At 33.2% G+C, this 22,320-nt stretch overlaps 10 protein-coding genes and 3 pseudogenes across 13 annotated transcripts, besides 9 other annotated features; 2 read left to right on the top strand and 11 right to left on the bottom strand.

The window, feature by feature from the left end:
• Positions 1–1,540: part of a mobile genetic element that runs on past the window's edge.
• Positions 1,440–1,540: a terminal%2Cinverted (terminal inverted repeat of Maverick-3 transposon ID:TVAGG3_0196630).
• A 257-nt stretch (positions 1,541–1,797) lies between these two features.
• Positions 1,798–2,638: a mobile genetic element.
• Positions 1,798–2,638: a terminal%2Cinverted (terminal inverted repeat of Banshee-A1 transposon ID:TVAGG3_0196620).
• A 1,315-nt stretch (positions 2,639–3,953) lies between these two features.
• Positions 3,954–4,641: a terminal%2Cinverted (terminal inverted repeat of Maverick-1A transposon ID:TVAGG3_0196410).
• Positions 3,954–22,320: part of a mobile genetic element that runs on past the window's edge.
• On the bottom strand, positions 4,908–5,348 carry TVAGG3_0196610 (repellent protein 1 family; the record flags this gene model as incomplete). Its single annotated transcript, XM_001325679.2, has 1 exon — positions 4,908–5,348. The coding sequence occupies one exon, from the start codon at positions 5,346–5,348 to the stop codon at positions 4,908–4,910; it is 441 nt and encodes a 146-aa protein (XP_001325714.2).
• TVAGG3_0196600 (uncharacterized protein) lies at positions 5,379–6,953 on the bottom strand (the record flags this gene model as incomplete). Its single annotated transcript, XM_051226195.1, has 1 exon — positions 5,379–6,953. The coding sequence occupies one exon, from the start codon at positions 6,951–6,953 to the stop codon at positions 5,379–5,381; it is 1,575 nt and encodes a 524-aa protein (XP_051111181.1).
• On the bottom strand, positions 6,981–7,415 carry TVAGG3_0196590 (uncharacterized protein; the record flags this gene model as incomplete). Its single annotated transcript, XM_001325678.2, has 1 exon — positions 6,981–7,415. The coding sequence occupies one exon, from the start codon at positions 7,413–7,415 to the stop codon at positions 6,981–6,983; it is 435 nt and encodes a 144-aa protein (XP_001325713.2).
• On the top strand, positions 8,043–8,605 carry TVAGG3_0196580 (annotated as a pseudogene). Its single transcript has one exon. A coding segment is annotated over exon 1 (563 nt).
• On the bottom strand, positions 8,750–9,244 carry TVAGG3_0196570 (organellar and viral DNA polymerase type B; the record flags this gene model as incomplete). The annotated part of the gene is made up of 1 exon (XM_051226194.1): positions 8,750–9,244. The coding sequence occupies one exon, from the start codon at positions 9,242–9,244 to the stop codon at positions 8,750–8,752; it is 495 nt and encodes a 164-aa protein (XP_051111180.1).
• On the bottom strand, positions 9,409–10,617 carry TVAGG3_0196560 (annotated as a pseudogene). The gene has a single exon. A coding segment is annotated over exon 1 (1,209 nt).
• On the bottom strand, positions 10,887–11,739 carry TVAGG3_0196550 (annotated as a pseudogene). The gene has a single exon. A coding segment is annotated over exon 1 (853 nt).
• Positions 11,915–12,636, bottom strand: TVAGG3_0196540 (organellar and viral DNA polymerase type B; the record flags this gene model as incomplete). The annotated part of the gene is made up of 1 exon (XM_051226193.1): positions 11,915–12,636. A coding segment is annotated over one exon (722 nt), but the record flags the coding sequence as incomplete, so codon positions are not given.
• On the top strand, positions 12,979–13,164 carry TVAGG3_0196530 (uncharacterized protein; the record flags this gene model as incomplete). Its single annotated transcript, XM_051226192.1, has 1 exon — positions 12,979–13,164. The coding sequence occupies one exon, from the start codon at positions 12,979–12,981 to the stop codon at positions 13,162–13,164; it is 186 nt and encodes a 61-aa protein (XP_051111178.1).
• TVAGG3_0196520 (KilA, N-terminal/APSES-type HTH, DNA-binding family) lies at positions 13,477–14,085 on the bottom strand (the record flags this gene model as incomplete). The annotated part of the gene is made up of 1 exon (XM_051226191.1): positions 13,477–14,085. The coding sequence occupies one exon, from the start codon at positions 14,083–14,085 to the stop codon at positions 13,477–13,479; it is 609 nt and encodes a 202-aa protein (XP_051111177.1).
• TVAGG3_0196510 (organellar and viral DNA polymerase type B) lies at positions 16,361–16,916 on the bottom strand (the record flags this gene model as incomplete). The annotated part of the gene is made up of 1 exon (XM_051226190.1): positions 16,361–16,916. A coding segment is annotated over one exon (556 nt), but the record flags the coding sequence as incomplete, so codon positions are not given.
• Positions 17,029–17,056: a terminal%2Cinverted (terminal inverted repeat of MuDR-2_TvMULE3 transposon ID:TVAGG3_0196500).
• Positions 17,029–18,999: a mobile genetic element.
• Positions 18,970–18,999: a terminal%2Cinverted (terminal inverted repeat of MuDR-2_TvMULE3 transposon ID:TVAGG3_0196500).
• On the bottom strand, positions 19,122–20,207 carry TVAGG3_0196490 (integrase core domain containing protein family; the record flags this gene model as incomplete). The annotated part of the gene is made up of 1 exon (XM_051226189.1): positions 19,122–20,207. The coding sequence occupies one exon, from the start codon at positions 20,205–20,207 to the stop codon at positions 19,122–19,124; it is 1,086 nt and encodes a 361-aa protein (XP_051111175.1).
• Positions 20,250–22,148, bottom strand: TVAGG3_0196480 (keratin-associated protein family; the record flags this gene model as incomplete). Its single annotated transcript, XM_051226188.1, has 1 exon — positions 20,250–22,148. One exon carries the CDS (start codon positions 22,146–22,148, stop codon positions 20,250–20,252), a length of 1,899 nt encoding a protein of 632 aa, XP_051111174.1.

Genomic DNA, 22,320 nt, shown 5'->3' with positions numbered 1-22,320 from the left:
TCCACCTAGTCTCTTACGTTTCCTTCTGAGTTCCATAGCATTTTTTAACTGGAGCTCATACATTCTATTTCTCCTCTGGTAGAAAACATACTCTGGGTCAACTCCTGTGTTCGCGTCATCTGCATAAAGTTGTTTATATCCCACTTCAGGGTTTGTATAAAACTCTTTCCATCTCATATTTGCATACCATGGTGGCAAACCTAACGCAGCGTCATTTGACATGGCAGTTTGCATTTGTACATCTGTTGGCACTTGACCATAGTTTGCCATTGCAGTTTGTATTCTAACTTCATTTGGAATATTCTCTGGGTTTGGTTGTCCAGGTTGCTGTGCATTCGCTAAGTTCTGTGCGTCCATTTAATATTAGATAAAAATATCTCTTACGAGTACATATGCTGAACATTTGCTGGTATTGGTTCATCTTCATATTCTCTGTACCTTTCTGCCACGTCAAATAAGTAAATGACACAATGGAAAAAACCTAAAACAAGTAGTCCTATTTCAAACCACATTTACTTACTAATAAAATTTCTTTGTTATGACACTTTCTCCGGTTTATAGGACCTCTCTCATATTCTATCTTGTCATATCTAAACTCATAGTCATGTATGTCCTCTAACCATCTCATAACGGTTTCCAAACCACTTTTATCGGATGTAAAGTAAAAGCATGGATGGTTATGTAAAACGTCTAAAGTTTCTAAAGAGTCTCTCAAAGTCCAGTCTACTTGGTATTGAAAATCCCATGTGTTATAGAACGGCGGTCCACTATAAAGAACATTTTCCTTGTCTTTATATTTTTCATACAACTCTGTCCAATGACATCTCACAAACTCTATACCCTCAATATATTTTTCTATGTCCTCTTTAAACATTTGTATAGTTAAGATATAAAACTTTTGACATAAGTGTTTCAATGTCATGAACTCTTATAGCACCACTATATAATAGTCTAGCAGATATACTATCCCAGTCTATATATTCTGCTTTTTTCAAAACCTCTCTCACAATATTTTTCTTATCTAATGGTATACGTTCCATCTTACCTATAGGTATCTTTTCTTTTAACTCTTTCAATATATTGTTTGTGTCTGGTATATGTTTGAGACGGTCCATATAGTTGTCGAAGTCATTGCATATAATCTTTGAGTCTGGGAATATTGTATGGCACAAATGGGATATATAGAAACTTCCACCGAACAAATCTACAAATGTTAGACCATTCGGTAGTTTCTTAAGTTCTCTCAATAGAATATCTTTACATTTACCCTTATTTCCAAAGAACGGTAACGGTGGTTTTGTAAAATTCATTTATATATAATAATAAAAATGTTTTTCCCTGAAAAGTGACAGAAAAGTGACAAAACATGAAAACATATATAATTTGTGAAAAGCGACACATTATATAATGTTTTCGACCCAGAAGACTAACAATTTTCCGAATAAAAACTTCATTTATACTAAACATCTTCAGGGCTAGAGGGCGCAACGCGCCTGGAAGCCCCACTCCCTTTTTTTTTTTTTTTTTTTTTTTTTTTTTTTTTTTTTTATATGATAATAGATATTATTAATAATTTATATTTCCAAAATAAATTTTATATAATTGAATGAATTGAAAAAGTATCCTCATTATTATAATATTAAACTATATGAATATGCATGCAATTTACAGTTTTTTTGGAAGTTTCTATTGAATTTTTTTGAGAACTATTGAATTTCAAATTTATATGAAGCTGAAAAAAAATTCATAATAATTGCATATAACGGAAATATTGATATAAAAATTCAATTTCTTATTGTTATAGACCGAAAATAGATTTTTTCGGTTTTCTCTTCAAATAATTGAAAGAATGATACTATTATAGGTTTATTATATTATATAGCATATAATCATGCTATAGCCGAAAATTATAAGTTTTGAGAAGATTGAATATAACACAAATAAATTTGAATGTAAGTTAAATTGCTTGTTGTTTTTAATAGCTATTTAATGAGAAATCCAATATTGCAAAATTCAAATTGAATGATTGAAAGAACAGAAAAAGTCATTCTTTTCAATTTCGAATATGTTTCATTGTATTTATAATTATATGGCAAATAAGATATTTAAACTTGATTTTTGAAGGAAAATTCACAAAATTGAATAAATCAAAATAATTTCTATTCAAAAAGAAACTAGTTATTTGAGTTTAATACTAATTATCTATTCAAACTACAAAGTTTGTAATTTAAAATATTTTGTGAGATCAGATTGAATTAATTCAAGGTTCATTTCAATTAATATTAATGACCATATTACGCATTTTCGAACATTCTAAACCAAATATATAAAAATGGGAGACGAATGTTAAATTTGCTAGACATGGGGGAGTTGTCTGCAAAGTTTTAGCTCTTATCTCTAACAAAAATTAATTTTAAAAAAAAATGACCGAATACGTTTCACAGAGAGAAAAAAATAAAAGGCAAGATAGAATTTTCTAGACATAAAGAAGTTGTTTACCGAGTTTTAGCTCTTATCTCTAACAAAAAATTAATTTTTAAAAAAATGACCGAATACGTTTCACAGCGAGAAGAAAATAAAAGGCAAGATAGAATTTTCTAGACATAAAGAAGTTGTTTACCGAGTTTTAGCTCTTATCTCTAACAAAAAATTAATTTTAAAAAAAATGACCGAATACGTTTCACAGCGAGAAGAAAATAAAAGGCAAGATAGAATTTTCTAGACATAAAGAAGTTGTTTACCGAGTTTTAGCTCTTATCTCTAACAAAAAATTAATTTTTAAAAAAATGACCGAATACGTTTCACAGCGAGAAGAAAATAAAAGGCAAGATAGAATTTTCTAGACATAAAGAAGTTGTTTACCGAGTTTTAGCTCTTATCTCTAACAAAAAATTAATTTTAAAAAAAATGACCGAATACGTTTCACAGCGAGAAGAAAATAAAAGGCAAGATAGAATTTTCTAGACATAAAGAAGTTGTCTACCAAGTGTCAGCTGTTACTTCTTCTCAATACTGATATAAAATAAAAATCTTTATTATTTATTTAACCTTTATTGTTTCATTAAACTTCATTTATTTTATATTATAGTTTTATTCTTTTAGCTACTTGTAAAATAATCTAATTTTATATCATCATTTTACCGGATTATTCTTCAGTACATCGATTGTGTATCTAAAAATAATATCATTATCCTTATTCTGTTTTTTCCAAAATTCTTTTAAATATCTTTTTTGGTTAGATTACTTTATACTTTTTACTTTTATTTTTTAATTTCAAAAAAAATTTGGTGATTGTTCTATTCTGTTACAATGTGCATTATCATATTCTAATGAATTATTCATTACATACATTTAAAAAAACTTGTTAAAAATGAAATTAAAAAATTATGTTTATTATTACGCTGTGAATGTGTCAACAGCGGTCATGCCTGTATCTGTATCCCATATTTGCCACAACCTTTCTGTATCTGCATTTGTGTATTTCGGTTTCAGCTGATACATTTGATTTGGCGTGTAATTTGTTCCAGTTAATGGATTAATTGGGAGATCTTCATGCGGTGTGTTATTATTGTACTCCCAAATAAAGGCAGGAATAGCCTGAATGCTTTGGCAGCGCTCCAATGTCGGCCAGAATCTCTCAATCTTCCCATTTTGGTAGGGAGAATGAGAGTCTGTATGCCGCCATTGGACGCCCCAAAGAAATTAATATACATATCATGTGTACGGAGGCACTGCGAGCCTCCTTACCCATTATATGTGAATTTGACACTTTACAAAATCGTTAACGTATATTTTACAACACAAACACAAACACCAACTTAACCTTAAATATTTATAAAGCCACCAACCACTTCACCTCACTAACGTTTTCACAAACGACTTCACTACTGTAAAAAATAAACGTTCTCACTTACAAAAGTATTGCAACTCCTTCCATTGCTGTGCTTCACACAAGTTAGTATACAAGTCTCGTGTATGGAGGCACTGCGTTCCTCCATACGCAATACTTGTGAATTTGACACTTTACAAAACCGTTAACGTATATTTTACAACACAAACACAAACACCAACTTAACCTTAAATATTTATAAAGCCGCCAACCACTTCACCTCACTACTGTAAAAAATAAACGTTCTCACTTACAAAAGTATTGCAACTCTTCCCATTGCTGTGCTTCACACAATAGTTCATATTCTTCAGTATCGCTGCTGTCGCTCCAATCGTCAGAGTCAAAGTCACTGTCAAAATAAATGTTAGTAAGTTTTGACAAAGCTAATGAAACACGCTTACCGTTTGTATCGTATGCTTGTATAAACTTTCCATTCTTCATTCCTTCATAAACGCTCAAACTAACTTTACCCTTTCTCCCTCGTATCTGATAGAATGTATTTTCACGAGGAACGAAGAACAAATTCTTGAACTCATGACCGTTGTAGTTTGTTATCTCAATAGTTTCGTCATTTATATAAAAATAAAATAAAAATAAAATAAAAAATAAACTTAAAAATTAATGATATCACCACCCTCACACGTATGAAAACATAGCACAAAAATAAATTTAGGTGAAGTGGTGAGATCTCACCTCTTTTTTCACCTGTTTTTTCACCCTGTTGAATTCATTGCTTTATAACTCTCTTCCTTTCTCCAACTCTTCTAACTTCTTCTTAAGTTCAGCAATGTTGTCCTCATGAAGTTAATCTTTCTCAAAATTCCTTCTTTATCTAATGGTTGCTTTATCTTTCTAAACTGAACTCTACCATCCTTCATAGTATGAATGTAAAAACCTTCTGGAATAGTTCCTGATTTAAGGTATTCTACCAAAAACTTTTGTTTCATTGCTTCAGTGACTTTAGTCGTCATTTCAATCAAATAAAAATTTTAATATTAAATAAAAATAAGTTATTTTTTCAGTAAGGAAACGCAGGAGTTTTACGATTTATTTGAGGAGTAGGTTCTGGTTTAAATGTTGGAGTCGGTTTTGGAGTTGACTTTTGAACAGGAGTTTGTACTTCCATAGGTTCAGGAGTCATTGAAGGTTTTGCTTGTGAAGGCGTTGGAGTTTGTTTAACTTCAGCTACTTCAGTATTATTTACAACATTTGCTTTATTTCTTTTCAACATCATTACTGCTCCTGCTGTAGCTAGCAAACCTAGTGGGAGACCATATTTTATATAAGGACTTGACCAAATGCTATTTTTGACAGGAGCTGGTGGAATACCTAATCTTGGTGAGACTGCTCTTTGCCATTGTGCAGCTCGTAAGAAATATTCAATAGGTGCTCCATAATCGTTTGGTAAAGTTTGTTTCATAGATGGTGAAGGTTCACGAGAGCTTGATGAAGAACTCATTTATAAGCTTTAAAAATAAACGTTCATCCTTTATTCCTCACTGTCGTCCGTAGCTAAGTTATAGTCGTCAAGTCTTATTATTGGTATGCCTGACTGTCTTACTTGTATTGCAAAGCAACAATCCCTCATAAATCCAATAAGTGGCTTTGGTACATTTTCAGTTGCTAGTTCAATAGGTCCTTTAACAGACAATTTGTATGTTATTGGAGCAGTAGATGTTTGACCTTGCTGGAAGCAAAAGTCCACTTCTGTTGGAAAACCACATAAGAAATGTGTGTTGTCATAGCTATCCCATTTATGTTCCACACTACCATCATCCACCAATGACCTCATAACATCTTCATTAAATCCAATCATATCATTGTTTGTATTGCAAGCGTTCGCAACCATTTCATAAAATACAGGTCCATATGATTTTTCGGGTTCTGCAGGCATATTTCCATAAGCTCCCATGGAAAGCTGAAGATATTTAAACTTAGGGTTCTCAAAATTAACATAATAGTTGTCTTTCTTTCTAAATAGTGCCCAAATACTTTTAACATTAATAGGCGTATAAGCTGCTGTAAATGTTGCACTTGAACTATCTGTATTCTTTGAGAATGAACCGTCCATAGGAATCCAATCCATAACTTTAACAGGAAAACATAAAGCCTCGTTTGTATAATGTTCTACAAGTTCTGTATAAATGTTAGGGTCTAAAGAGAATGACTTTGGATGAATGAAACATTCATTAAAATCCATCTTTGTTCGAAATAGTTGCTGGGTTACAGTTGTAATAGTAACTGTTCCACTAGCTTCTACTGCCTTCGTTATCATAGTGAATGGTTCATTCCATGGAACAAATTTATTTGTCGGTGGATTTGAATCTGAAGCAAATGCAACTTTAAGAGTTGGATTGAAAGCAATGATATCATTTACAGATATAGATGTGCATTGTAAGGCGTCGCTACTGAACTTTACTTTAAGCTGAATGTTTCCTGCAAAAGCTGGAATAAATCGAATAGCTTCTAATGGAAGGAATCTTCTAACAGGAATTCTTAAACGAAGCTTAAAATCAAATGATTTTCCTGCTGTAATTGGACCACTAACAATTTGTCCTGTTCTGCATGTTCCCGAATGACTCCATACATCTTCATGTCGAGTCTTTGAGAAAACATCTACTTTCTTTATTTGTTCGGTAGTTTGTGAGTTTGAAGTTATATATGCTTCTTCTCTTGCGTTGTCTTGAGAATATACGATACGACCATTTGCAAGGATTTGATATCCAGCAACTGCATAGAAAGCGTCATCGAAACCAATCCAAAATCCTGGTGGGTTTGTTTTATTGGAACCTGAACCAATTTCTTTATCTACAATAAATTGACCTTCCATTTTATACGTAATGAATGTATTGTAAAGGTCCAACATATTTTCACCAGGAGGTGAGAGATTGAATGTTATCCATGTGTTATCTTTAGCAGTTCCAGGTTGTGATGGAATCTTTGCGTCAGAATATTTTCTATTAGTGTCACCAATTTGAACTGCATTGTCTATGATATCGAAATATGAGCGAATCTGATGAATATGCTCTGCTGGAGTAAATTCGTTTAGCTGTTCGTTCTGCATGTATTTACTTCAGATAAAAATATCTATTTACTTCATTATTCTCACTCTTCTTCTTGGCATTCGTGGTGGAAGTTGTTTCTTGACATTTTCAATGAACTGTACATTCTCTTTTGTCTCAACTTCTTTCACTGGCGGGTCAGGGTTCTTTGACTCGGTTTGTTTTTCAATGAAATTCACGAACTTTGCAATAAGCTCTTGGTTCGTTATTGAAAGTACATCTGGCTTCTTTTCTTCTTGTTCTTTTGGTGGCTCAGTTTGAACAGAAGGTTTTATATGGGCTTCGTGGACTTCACCCTTGCCATGCACCTTAATGTTGTCGCTCTCTGCATTCGCTAATGGTACCTTTCTTTTTCTTACGTATATTTTACCATCTTTACTCTGACTTACGTAATAGAAAGGATGTTGTATTCCTCTGGCGTCATTTAATATAATAGACTCTCGTTCTGATTTTGACAAGCTCATTTTACATCGGTTAAAGTTTTAATTTTGTTTTTTATCTGCAGTCAAATGACTCAGACAAGCCCTACGGACAAGACCCAAGGGGTCATAGATGTTGAAGCATTGAAGAAAGAAATTCGTGAGCAAATTTTATCCGAACTGAAGGAACAAAAACAAGAACAAAAGCCAGAGAGACCAAAGAGAAAACTTAGTGAAAAACAAACTTGCTGCATTAGCTGCTGGAAGACAAAAGAACCCACGTTTGCTGGCGAAAGAAAGCTAGAGAAGAAGCTGAAGCAAAAGCTAAAGAAGCTGAAGCAAAGAAAGAGTAAATGGTTTATTTTTATCCGAATTAAATGTATAGACAAATACCTTTATCTGTTGCGTTCAGTAGTGAAAACCCTGACGTCAAAATAAAAGGGGAACAGAGTAACGTTTAAGTTTCCAACAGACTGGATTGTGAACATAAATGAAGAGAAGTACATTGGCATAACATCTATGTATATAACACGTGCTTTCAGAAAGGTTGAATTTATACTTCAAGTCGAGATAGAAAATGACGAACAGTCTTTAAGCGCCCAAAACATTCACATATACAAATACTTTAAAGACGATACAACATTGTTGCAATGTATGATTTCATTTAATGAGATGTTCGAGAAAAAGTTCAACATTGAAGTACAAACTTTACAGCCTTTACGTGAGTTTCTTGCACAACTGAAAGAAGAAGGTAGTCGCCACAACTTATAGACTTTCATTATGAATTTAATGAAAATGAAGATGGAACTCATGACTGTCAATTCATTGTATTCTCACCATTCAATGAAGTCGCTAAAGAGAAAGAAAATCCATTACGTATAAGATTTCAAATCTCCGAACCAAGTGATGATTTTAAGAATGTTTTCAATTATGATGCAATGCTTCCGAGGAAAAATGAATTTTCAAAGATTGTAACACCTGGCATTTGGGATAGAAAGCAAGCAATACTTTACTCTAATATAGCCAAAGGCGTTGAAAATGAGTTCATTGGTCATACAAGAACTTCACCACTTCCTAACCCTAAATACTATAAATTAACTGGCTTCAATCGTGAGTTTTGGATAGACATGTTCTCCACTCATGACCATAAATGTCCAGTGTTCTTGCCTCCAGATGGGAAGGACTGTCTCTACATTGAAGCACAACTCTTAAACTCTACCATCGCAGTATTGTAAAATCTACGCTAGCTTTATTTTTATCACGAATGACCTCATTCATGACCTCATTGCTGACCTCATTCATGACCTCATTCATGACCTCATTCATGACCTCATTCATGACCTCATTGCTGACCTCATTGCTGACAAAAATAAATGACCTCAGAACTTCAACTTACGAATAAAGCTTGTTTTAGTCGTTATTGAGAAGTTAAACTTCTCTTCAAAGCAAGGTTGACATGACTTACATAAGTCAAATCCAATCTCTTGACCGTCATAAAGTGCTTTATAAAGTTTCATGACACTGAACTCAGAGTCTTTGTCAAATTTTCCTTGCGGAACCATTAAACCTTTATCTTCATCATAGAAACACTGAACAGAGTCAGGAAACATTTCATTAGCGGTTAAAGCAATAACATCTTGCTTCACGCCTTTCATTCTGCAGTGAAATGCAACTTCATTTAAATCGTTAGTGAGTAAGTCTATGTAGGTCTTCTTTCCACAAAATATTGACTTGTATGCTAAACTTTGTTTTCCAGGTGTTATTTCTGCGAAGTCAGAATGAAATTGACCTAATGTTTTACCAATAAGTTCTCTACCGTATCTCTTCTTAAATTCATGAGCTAAACGTGGTATGTCTTCATTGTAAATGTGCATCGAATCTGTATCCTGATAAAATGCTTTTAATCCTAAGTCTTCAATCGTGCAAAACACTTCATTCATTATTCTCTTCGACATTGATAGAATATTAACACCAAGTGGACAGAAGTTAAAGTGTCTGCAAATGCTTTTCGTTAGCTTGAAAATAGTTTTATCTGAACCATCCAAACCTTCGAACTTCACTATATGGTTGTAGTTTCTGATGGCATATCTTATAGCATCTTTGTCATCTACTATGGTTATTTTTGACTCAATAGGAGATAGAATAGTTTTGCCATAAATACTGTTCAGAATGAGCTTTATATTTTCTTGCAAAGGATTTCCTTCTTTCTTATACTTTAACCTTAACTCAAACAACTTCTTTACTTCATCTCTTATTCTAATATCTCTGTTTCCATCGTAATAGTATCCTTGCAACACTTCACATTTGACACCTTGATATTTTATGAGGTCTTGTAATGTTATATGGTCAACATACATTAAACAGCAAGTGTTTGAACTTCTGGGAACGTTAAGTTCTGGATTTAGTTCAGGGTCACAAACTATTAAAGGAAAGTGTCTATGTATTCCAATCTCTGTTATCTTAATGAGAACAAAGAAGCCAGACATAAACTTTTCACCAATGGGTTCCTTTTGGTCGTCATCGAATAAATGTCTCATGAGATACTCTGTGCTTAACATCTCATCCTTCAATACTTTTGGAATTCCTTCTAAAGTATACAATCTTGCTATAGCGGATGGATATAATGAAACAGCGTCGAAGTCAGCAATGAGTTTCTTTTCGCTCTTTTGTTTCATGTTATCTGACAACATACATCTTCCACCTTGAATGCATCTCGAAATAAATTCTCTTGGTTTATTTGAGAGGTCATAAAGATTTCCATTCGGGAAGTATACTCTGTTCTCAAACAATTTGTTAGCAATAGAACAAATACTAACGTAGTCATAAACGTTTAAATCAAATTCTTTCAATATGTCATTGCGGAACTTAACAAAACCTTCTCTTAAAATTCTTACATCTTGTTTACAATAAAATGAGCTATATTTTTCTAAGTCGAAGTGGTTTTCATCTATTCTGCAACCTTTGATGGAATCTATGTTCTTTCATGAACGTTTCAATATCTTAAACTTACATGCTTCAGAAATGACACCAGTTCTGTTGTCATTTGCTAACAAAGTACTGTGTAGTAGTTATATGGAAATACTTCTTTCGGTCCTGTTTGTAAGTTAAACATAGCAGGAAATAGTTTAAGCTTCTTATTTATAACACTGTAAGAGTCTTTTATAATAATTGCCCGTCCTTTATATAAGCCAGTTATTTGCATTGTTCGTGAACCTTTAATGATGGGAGTTCCTTTCACTTCTGTCATGTGTCTTAAGATGAAGTTTATATCATAACTGAGGTTATGGAAATATATTAAACTCTTGTCAGGAAGTCGTTCCAAAAATTCTGTTGCACAGTTTGACCCCATATGCTTTCACTCACTGAACCATCTTCACTGTCATAACAGATGTTAAAAGCTTTATGAAAGCCATCCGTACTACTGCACTCAAAGTCAGCAAAGAAAACGTGCTCAGGAATGAACTTACATTTAGCTTTATTTACTTCTTTTGACTCTGCTTTCTTCTTCAGTTGTACACAATACTTTGGAGCATATGTCAAATCTTTAAATGGTGCAAGGTTCTGTTTATATAAGTCAGTCGTATATGTGAAAAGTTCTCCATAAGAAATAGGTTCGAAATATTTGCACTCCCACAATGTTTTCATAACATCCCATAGCGGTGTAGTTCTATCCATGCGAACTACATATTTATCTTCTCTCTTTGTATAAATCTTCATCTGTTTCTCAATGTTCATTCCACCACACTCCTTCAAGATTTCTATATAGTTGCGAATGAAATATGTTGTCATTGGAAGTCTTTCATTTAGCATGTAGTGGTCTTCAACAAGAAGTAAGTCAATAGTTCGAACAGTTTCACATTCTTTTGGTATGTATCTCTTTATTTCATTATGTCTTGAGTCATTGAAGTAACCAATGGTAACATTAAATGCTATACTGTTGCGTCAGAAATTTCTTGTACTTTACTTTGAGGAAAGTCTCTAACACGAATGACTTCTCTCATGTGGTCAATAGTTTCTTCTTATCTACTCCAGCCTGAATGCAAGCATAAACGAAACAATTGTCTTCTGTCATAAGTGCTGCAGTTCTTTTGTTCAGTTCATTGAAGATTTGGTAGCGTTCAAGATTTATAGGTAATGTGCAAAGATACTTCCAGAACTGACCGCTTCTCTTCTTATAAAACTTCTTTTCATCAAGGATTTCATTCCAGAAGTCATCTATATCTTGTTTATCTCCTGTTTGTTTAAGTCTGTTCAATAATCTTTTCTGTCTTTCTGTCAGTGTGCTTTCATCTCTATATGGTCTCTTTTTTGGTTTGCCTTTCTTTACATCTGACATCGTTAAGCCTTCATATTCTGTTAAATCATACATCTTTATTTCAGTAAGATTCTTTATGTTTGTCAAGAAGAAGTCATAGTGCATTTCAACAATACCTGCAGCATTTGCTTCTATCTCTGATATAAAGTTCTCCTTCAAGAGCTGATGTAGTAATGTTCCAATATTATTGAGGTTTAACGTAGAACATTCATACTTTCCACCAAGTTTATAACATACCATCCATCTTTGTTGGGAGTTTATTTTAATCTTCTCTAAGAGTCTCATGAAAACCTTACCGAAATGTTTGTGTAAATAGTCTCTGTTTGGTTCATCTAAAGCTTCGATGTTAAAGTCAATGAGTCTATTGCCTGACTTCACATTTCTCTTCCTATTCTCTTCATCTTTCTTTAACCATCTCTCACCTTCTTTTGGTTTGTCGTCAATGGAACGAATGACATCGTTAGCTTTGCGAACTTGTTCTATAGCACTTTTAAACATCTCTCTTCTCTGTTGTTTCAGTGTGTCGTCTCTTCTTCTTGTTTCACCAACGTTTGCATTTGTTATGTCAAACATCTCTTGACGAACGTCATGCGAAAGAGCTTTACGAGTATGACCAACGTTTGCATTTGTTATGTCAAACATTTCTCTTCTTACTTCATGAGGTATTGAACGTCTATGATATAAGTCAATAGCAACGTCATTTAAAGGAAATGCTCTTGCATGGACTTCGTCCTCGCCGCGTTGCGGCTTTATGAACTCATGAATTCTATCATAAGTTATTTCACCATTGTAGTCATTGAGGATGTCAGCGAGTGCTTTTTTGTTTGTCGCGTAATGTTTTGCAACATCTATGTTAGCTTCTGTAAGAAGTTGTTTTATTTCCGAGTGTTCTAACTTAGACAACTTCCGATACATCTTTAGTAGGAAATAAAAAAATTTCTTAGAAAAAATTAGATTAGATTTTTTTTAAGTTATTTTTCAAAATAATTTAATATTTTTATTTTAATGAAACACATGCAAGATTGCAAGTTCTTTTCATACAATGCTCTCGCTACTGCCATCAAGAATGAGTTCAATGGTGCTTCAAACGTTAATGTTATCTTTAACAAGAAGTTTGTGAAAGAATCTAAGTTTGGTCAGTATGTCAGACCATTAGCTATCGTCATTGACCGCAAACGTTATACTTTACAAGAGTTAGCAGTAGTTTTGAAACAAAAGGGTTTCTTCGTGAATGTCAAAGATACTCATTATACTATTATAAAGAACTCCAACATTGACTTCTTCAGTATTACTATGAATCTTTCCGAACAGAAAGAATATAAGAAGGGTGAAACAAATGTGAAATATTATCCTTCATCTCTGAAGACAATAACGAACAAAGATGTTATACAGAAATTCTTACCAAAGGTTGAAGAAGCTTCAATTGACATTGACGAAGGAAGTGAAATGGTTGAAGAAATTGACCCTGAAGCTATTTAAGCAAAAATATATTTTTGAATAACTGAAAGTGTCACCACGTCACCATGTGTCACCAGGTTAATTAACTTCTTTTAAAAATGATGACAACATGACATTTTGACAACAGGTACGAAAGAGCGAACAGCATGATGCTTCGTTAATGTTATTGTTAATGCTTACAGTGTCGAACATAATTGACGTAGGATTCATGACTTCTTCGTAAATGAGTGTAAATATAGCACAAAAATATATTTTAGGTGAAGAGGTGAGATCTCACCCGTTTTTTCACCTCTTTTTTCACCTCATTCTCTCTTCGTTAATGTTGTCGTGACTTCATTCTTCCTCTTTGAAGTTATCGAAATATTCTGTTATTTTTTCCTTCAGTAGCGGTAAGTCTTCTTTGAATGTAAGTATTGTGCAACCTTTGATGTCATAGTGTGTTTGAGGAAGAGTATTTTTGACAATTTCCTTTATTTGCTCATTCGGTGTCATTGAAATCGGTAAGTTTTCACGATAGAACCAGTTTTTGTCAGATTTATATATTTTAGCGAGGTCATAAAAGCTCTTGTTGTTTCTTCTCACTAAATGCAACATAACCATATCTCTGTCTTCTTCATTTTCCAACTCTTCAGTATAAATCATATACTTATAGCTTTTTTCCTTTCCTTTTGGTACTGAACGTGGTATTCTTTTCTGTATGCTTTTGTCTTTGGATTCAATGACTTCATCTTTTGCTTGAAGTTTCTTTTCCATATCTTCACGTTCTGCTTTATATAGTTCATCTAACATCATGAAAATATAACAAGCATAACGAGGTGAAGCCCACATTGCTACAGCATTTACTAAAAGTCTATGAACATAATAACCTTTCAAACAAGGAGCCAAATTCTTGCGATTTTCGTACGGAATCTCTTCCCTCGGTTTTCCGAGGGAAGCAATCATATGAGGAAATTCTTCTAAAAGTTCTTTTGTCTGTTGGTTTTCAAACCAATGATATGCTTGCTTTGTAGACTGAAGAGCATTCATTATACTTTGCATTTGGTACATATCGTCTTTGACTGAACGAATGAGACGTAACTGTTTGTTATACTGTATGTATTCGTATTCTTCATTAATGGCTTCATGAACGATAGCAGTTGTTGTGTTCTCTAATGTTGTCATTACTGTCTTTATATTCCGGATAAAAAAATAAATAAAAATAAAACTAACTTTATTTTCTGTGTTAAAGAAATGTTAAAAATTCATGGTTACATATGTGAAAAGAAGTCACGAACAAATGAAGGTCATAAGATTCAGCACATAATTCTGAATTGAATGGTGTGTCATACATGTCAAACCGTCAAGAATTGAAGGAGATACGAGGCTATAAAGATTTTGGATATTTTCTGACACACACCCTGAGGGAAAAGTGACAAAACACGACGATAGAAAAGTGACAAAATGAGAGAAAGTTGTTCCCCGACCAAAATGTAATCATGTTGAAAAAGTGACATTTGTAAAGTTGGACGATAGGATTTCCTGAAAAAGTGCAAGTCTTGTTCTGAATCAGGACAAGATTTGTCTTGAAAAAATACAAGACTTGTCTTGAATCAGGACAATTGTTCTCAAATTTGAGAACTTTACAAGAAAAACTGACTAAAAAGTGCAAGACTTGTTCTGAATCAGGACAAGATTTGTCTTGAAAAAATACAAGACTTGTTCTGAAAAAATACAAGTCTTGTTCTGAATCAGGACAAAACTTTACAAAATGTAAAGTTTACATAACCGTTTCTATCGTACATGATATTTAGTTGACATTGTAAACTATCTTCATGTAAAGTATGGCGGTTTGAAACCGTCGGGAACCTTCACTTTTTTGACGAACTTTCCGCAGCAATTTTTAAAATTTGAGAAAACTCAACGGTTTGACACATGCCGTATGTCATTTTACTCAGAATTTTGTGCTGAATTCAGCAAAAATAATGTTTAGGTGAAGAGGTGAGATCTCACCCGTTTTTTCACCTGTTTTTTCACCTCTTTTTTCACAAGCGTTTTACATGAATTGTACGATGTATATTTGAAATCCTAAACAATTTCGTAGCTTCTATTTCTTCTTTTAGTACATCGAATGTTTTAATCATGCCGAAAGTCTCTTTATATTTCTTCTTGACGTCAGACAGAAGGAAATCTTCTGCTGTTGGATAGTTTTTGTTCAGAAATGCTAACATGTCCATTTTATCTTCTGCTGGCTTTTCTGCTTCTTTCTTTAAGTCTGCATAGTCGTTTCGCATACGTTCTATCTCTTTGACTGAGTAGTTATATTTTCTTATTTCTGCTTTACATTTTGAACATTGCGGATTCATTTTTGCGTTATACATTGAAATTTGACCTGCTAGAACAACTAAGGCGTCAATGGTTTTCTTTAACTCAAAAGCTGCGGGTTTTATTTGTCCGTTCCATACTTTACCTCTTCTATCTTTATCTCTTATCTGCCATACACATTTTGCAACTAATGAAACAAAGTTGTCGTATGTCTTAAACTCCTCCGATTTATATATATCAGAAACATTCTTATATACCATATCGCAATCTTTGTCCATAACTTTATGGTTGCAATGATATCCTAGAAACTCATAGTTAACCTTACGTATGAACTTCTTTATTTCTACTGAATCAGTAACTTTAACTTCAATTTCATCGAATTCAGGAATAGTTAGTTTTTGTTGTTGGATTTCAGGCAATTTGGGTAAATGGTCAATAATGTCCTGCATGTCATAAAGATATTCTTCATTTTCTTCATCCTGTGCGGTACAGTCTAAATTACTTGTTAAAAGTTCTTGCTTTATTCTTTGTATTTCTGTTTCGAAAGTAAATGAAGAAGGAATGAAGCTTTTCATCTCTACTAACATTGATGTAGGATTCATGACTAACGAGTTTGGTGCTGTTGTTGTTTGAATTGTTGTTGTGCCGATTGTTGAAATCATATCTTTTATACAAAATAAAAAAATAAATAAAAAAAAATTAGCGTTATTTTTCTTTCATAAGGAAATACATGAAAAATTCACGGGGGTGAAAAAACAGGTGAAAAAACGGGTGAGATCTCACCTCTTCACCTAAACATTATTTTTGGTGAAAAATGACCAAATTTCATGAATTTTCACAAAAGACCAAAAATAAACGCTTTACATGTATTTTTCAGCAACTTCGTCAAATAATTTTATAGCACTATCTATCTCATCTACTTCAAACGTTTCTTTACCTTTCGTGGGAGCACCATACATTTTCTCAAACTTTTCAAGTAGTTCTGTTTCTGCAGCTCTCATATCATTAACGAACACAACCTTGACTCTATTGACTGTACTGTCATATCTTTGAGTTATATTATATGTCCTTCCTATCTTATATCTCTTTGTATTGAAGTCCTTCGGTTTCTGAACGATGTAAAGTAAGCCTTCACTGCAACGTTCCGTATCGAATGAACCATATGTTATGAAGTTATATCCAACAACTGGATCAATCCATAGAAGAATTATTGGTATAAGACTTTTGTCAATGAGATATACTCTTGTTCCATGAAATGCTACTGATATCATAAGCTCAGGATTTCTTGTCAAAATTTTCTGAGTAGAAGCAATTCTAACCCAGTCCTTTGCTTTCTTTCCAGATGGTGTTATAATGTCTGACAAAGAATATTTGTTGTATTTCTTTGAGTATCTTACGTTTAAATCACCAATTCTAACCACTTTGGTGTCATTGTCTATCTTTTTAACTGTTTCAAACTCAATGTTTGTCATTTCTGTCTTTACATACAAAATAAAAAAATAAATAAAAATAAAATTAGCGTTATTTTTCTTTCATAAGGAAATACATGAAAATTCACGGGGGTGAAAAAACAGGTGAAAAAACGAAACAATAAGAATTACCGAAAAAGTGACAAAACATCAAAAACAGGGAGGGGGTCTCAATTTTTATTACTTATATTATTTTACAATATTTATATAAATACTCTTTATAATATATTTTACTATAAAATTATACCTCAAATTCAAATATTTAAAATATTATTTACATAATTATCTCAAAATTATATTTTTATATATTATTTTTCATATGTATAAATCATATAATCTATATCTATGCAAATCTCATCTAAATTTTTTTGAAACAAACCGCTACCATTTTATAATGGTCCATCAGAATTCATCATAAATTCTGGTACATGTTAGTACCAGAATCTTCAAATCTCAAACACTCTGGTACCAACATGTACCAGACGCGAGTTTCCAATGCCCTCGTACGATTTTCTATTCAGATCTTCTTGAATGAGAAGGTCTTCATAGAAACTCGTACGAGGGCTTCTCTTTTAAATACTCTGGTACCTGCTGGTATCGGAGTCGACTTTACAGCCCTTTCCCCAATTTTGAAGCTGGGGAAAGTTTTCAAGCAATGAAAGGGAAGCTCTCGCTATGAGGTGAAAATCTAGAATCTTTACCTCATAGCGAGTAATCCTTTGTTAATTGCTTGAAAACTTTCTTCAAATTATCAAAATTTCGAGGAAAGTTTCCTTGCTTCAAAGTAGAGATGGAGCCCTTTGAGCCACTGCATATAGGTCAGTGACTCAAAATACTCCATCTCTACTAGAAATCGCCAAAATTTGGGTCGCAATCTTTGAAATGCGACGCAAGTTTTGGCAATTTCGCGAGGGACTTGCTCCATTTGGTGCATAGATTCACACTCTATGCACCAGATGGAACAATTCTTTCGCTGACAGCGGGAAACTTTGTCTGAATAGTTTAACATTCAGACAAAGTTTTCCGCTGTCAGAGAGGGAATGGAAGGGTAAGAGGTATATATTCATAATGTATACCTCTTACTCTTCCATTCCCTCAAGAAAGTTCAAAAACTTGGGTGCAATCAGTTCTGATTGCACCCAAGTTTTTGAACTTTATATAAGGAATTGTTGGCTATGATGTACTGATTCATGATCAGTACATCATAGCCAACAATTCCTTCGCAAACAGTGGGAAACTTTGTCTGAATAGTTTAACATTCAGACAAAGTTTCCCGCTGTCAGGGAGGGAATTAGAGGGTGGGAGATATATAGATAGACTATAAATCTCTCACCCTTTAATTCCCTCAAGAAAGTTCAAAAACTTGGGTGCAATCAGTTCTGATTGCACCCAAGTTTTTGAATTTTGTATAAGGAATTGTTGGCTATGATGTGGATAGCCGCTGCCAGACCAAATGAATTAACCGTTGTGAATAACGTTTCTGAATCTTTATTTAAAAAGATAAAATATCACGATTTTGGCTGCGTTAAAAATCAAAGAATTGATGTTTTTGTCAAAAATCTTTTAGAAGAAGTTGCACCCAATTACTTTTATCGTATTAAAAACGATTTACTTCAAAGAGGTTTTATTCCTTCAATTAGAATTCGCGAGCCTCGATTGACAGATTATAAAACAAAATTGAAAAGAGAAGTTCAATCACGTTTATACCAAGTATTAAATTTTGTTCAGAATCAAGAAGCCAATTTGAATCCATTAAGATTTTTATTGGAAAATGCTGAAGAAAAACTTTCTCAAATAAATGAGAAGATACAAAATTCAATTACATATTTAAGATCGTTTGAAATTCCAAATGAATTGTTAGATACGTATATGTTAGAAATTAATGAATTTTGTTATAATTCTCCAGATTATATTTTAGAACATTTCGAAGAATTTTTAGAGGATTTCAAAGAAAAGAATAATTTAATAGACTAAAAATTTATTATTTTTATTTATTGTGAATTTTAAATTGTCACTTTTTAAGTGTTACTCCCTATTGAAAGTGTCACTTTTTGGGTGTCACTTTTTCGGAAATTCTTATATACTCGTGAAAAAACGGGTGAGATCTCACCTCTTCACCTAAACATTATTTTTGGTGTAAATTTATGAAAACATTAATAATTCCATGACTGTTCTCGTTCATGTCTGATTTACATCTAATGAAAAAGTTTAGATGAATTTTCTTATTCTTTCTGGCATATTTTTGTCTTTCCAATACTCCCGCTCTAATGGTCCCAGATGTGTTGGCTTCGACTCTCTCAAGTTCTTAGATGATATAACATCTTCAACGCCTCCTTCATATCTTACTTTATAAGTGTCATCGTTTGTGTTATAGCCAAGTATTTCAATAACCACTCCTCGCTTTGCTTCGTCAATGGTTTCAGCAAGTTTGCCATTACTACTTTCGACTAATTTATGACGAGGATAAAACGCTATGGAGTCGTCAGCAGCTTTTATAAGATATCCATTACCTTGCGTAGAGTCTAAGATATAATAATTTCGACTTAACCTTAAACGTTTCTTTGTCAACGGTTTGTCGTCAAGAACTACACGAACTTTTGTACCAGGAATGAGGGTAAATTGTTTTGAATTTCTGATATTTTGTGTTTGGCTTTGTTTCTTTTGTATATACTTTTCTTCTTGTTGTTGTGTCATTGAATTTGGTGTATGTCCTGTTGTAGAGTGTGTTGAGGAATTATATACTTCGAGAAAATGTTTCATTGTTTCTTCGGTAAAGTCTCGCTCTTGGTTTAAATCTCTGAGCGTTCTTATGAAGCGATTAATGATACCTAAAATATTATGGTTATGGTCTTCAGTAGTGTAGTGAATTATGTTATGCTTAATGAGAAATTCTGTGATTTCGTTGCTGAGGTATGCACTGTCTTGGTCTGATGTTAAAGTACTTGGGTTATGTTCTGCTACAAACTTTTGCAAAACTCTTAACACTTCACGAGTTCCTTTGTTCCTCATTGGATATGCATATGCTTTACGAGTGTTAACATTAATGAAGATGAGGAATGGTTTATGTCCTCCTTTTCTGCTTTGAATGAGAGTGTCAAATTGGTATGCGTCAGGAGTGTTGGAGTAAATTGGTAAAAAGTAGTCGTAAGGATTTATTTTTGTTTGATGTACAACATTTTTGTCAAAGAACCTTTTCACTTCAGCTCTGTTAGTAAATCCCGAACTCTTTGCAGCTTCATTGAATTTCTTAAAAGACCTCCATGGATGTTGTTCGAATACTTCTTTCAAGCTCATTTATGTAAAGTTAAAGATTTTTTATTCTAGGCTCAAGCGCGTTCATTGAACTCTATACCATGCGAATACAGTCACAAATGGTGGCATATAATCTGCACCCGAGCCTGTTGGATTTGTTGTGAAAGTATGTGAATGATTTCCTCCTGGTTCAGTTGGTCGAAAAGTCTTTTTTGCTGCATTGTTATAAGATGGAGATAAAACGTCATTGCCAGCTTCATACTCTGAGTTGTATAATGGGTGGTCTCTTAATGAGTGGCTATGGTCGCCAGAAAAGTTTGTAGTTCCTGTATGAGTGTGCGGTGGAAGGTTTGCTTCAGTAATTTTCTTCGAACCTCCTGTTTGCTTTGAATATCTAGCACAGTATAAGAATTTATCTACAATCTGTTCCCACGTACCGAAACCCAGAACTGTTGCTGGATTTGTTGAGTTCATTGACGTATAAATAGAACCTATAGGATATAATGTTTGAAGTATTTCTGTCTTTAATGTTTGAAGCTCTGTTTTGTCTGCTTTCTTATCTAACATTGTTGGTAGTTCATATGCTTCAAAGTTTCTGGCATGACCTTCGATATTCCTGCAACTCTTATCTAAATTGTTAAGAGTATCTTTTACGCTTGTACTTGGATTCTCTAAAGGTGCACTTGAACCAAGGTCAAAGTTCAATATTATGTCGTCTGCTCTAACAGTAGTGAAGGATTTATGTGTATGGTTCTTGTCAGCTTTATTATCTAACATTGTTGGTAGTTCATGTGTTTCAAAGTTTCTGACATGACCTTCAATGTTCATACATTTACTATTTAAGGAGTTTAGTGTATCTTTTACGCTTATACTTGGATTCTCTAAAGGTGCACTTGAACCAAGGGTATAGTTCAATATTATGTCGTCTGCTCTAACAGTAGTGAAGGATTTATGTGTATGGTTCTTGTCGGCTTTACTGTCTAAAGAAGTTTGAAGTTCATTTATATCGGAGATGTTGTGTTTATGAGATTTCAAAACTTTGTTCATTGCTTCGAGTTCAACTTTGTCAGCTTTACTTTTAATAGCATCTTCAAACGTTATTTTTGACTTAACTCTCAAAGTAAATCTTGGTTCAACTAATACACCTTTAACAGAGAAAGTAGAGGCATAAATTTCATCGTTATAACTAAATGCTTCTTGTGCTTTACCTGTGTCATAATGTACAGTACAGCTTATGTCATAACCTTTAGCACGAATGTATTTATATCTTCTTTCATTAACATCTTCAGTGCTTATTTGTTCATTCTGTGTTAAATATCCATGGTAGTCCGTTATAATCTGTTCGTCTGAACTTATATAATGAACATGGTTTTTATCTGCTTTTTCGGCTAATTTCTCATTAACATCATTCACTTCTAATTCAACTCTTCCGCCAGAACTCTTATTATCATTAATCTTTTTCATTAATTCGGTAATTACGTCATAAAGACTATATTCTGTTTTCGGTTTTGTAAATAATGAGTCAAAATTTCTTTTCATCATTACATCGCTGACATTAATGATATCACCAATTCCTTTTTCATTTATTCTCTTCATTAGTTCTGCAATAATGACGAATATATAATCTGTTAATTTATTCTCTTCATCGAGGGTTATAGAATGTTTTGAAATTGAATCATTAACTCCTCTAAATAAATCAATAACTTCAGGATACACGTTTTTAATGTCTCGAATAACCCGACCAGTATCCTGTTGTTCATGTTCTTCGTTCCCGTCGTTACGTGGTTTTATATCTCTAACCATCATCAACGCAGCCATAACCGGAGGGTTTGTTGCTATCTGTTCGAAAATCTGACCGTTATGTATGGTATATCTAAATAATTTCTTTGTGTTTGTTAAAACATTTGAAACAAGTCTTTTAAAACCATCTACAAAATTTCCTGTTTCACCTAATGTTCTTGCAGCATTTACAAGCTCACCCATGCCCGCTTTTGACCCCAAAAACGTCCATATTGCATTTATTTCACTCTGTATAGTTGTCCATTCAGCAAAATTAATTCCTGCATTCGCTAAGCTGAAAATGAAATTCAGTGGATCGAACTTAATTCCACCTTCTTTTTCAATTTCAACGAACTCACTAACATGAGATTTTAAA

This window comes from Trichomonas vaginalis, chromosome IV (genome assembly GCF_026262505.1).
Source record: "Trichomonas vaginalis G3 chromosome IV, whole genome shotgun sequence".
NCBI classification, from domain to species: Eukaryota; Parabasalia; order Trichomonadida; family Trichomonadidae; genus Trichomonas; species Trichomonas vaginalis.
The sequence above is the reverse complement of the archived record's forward strand: the minus strand, read 5'-3'. Positions and strand labels throughout refer to the sequence as shown.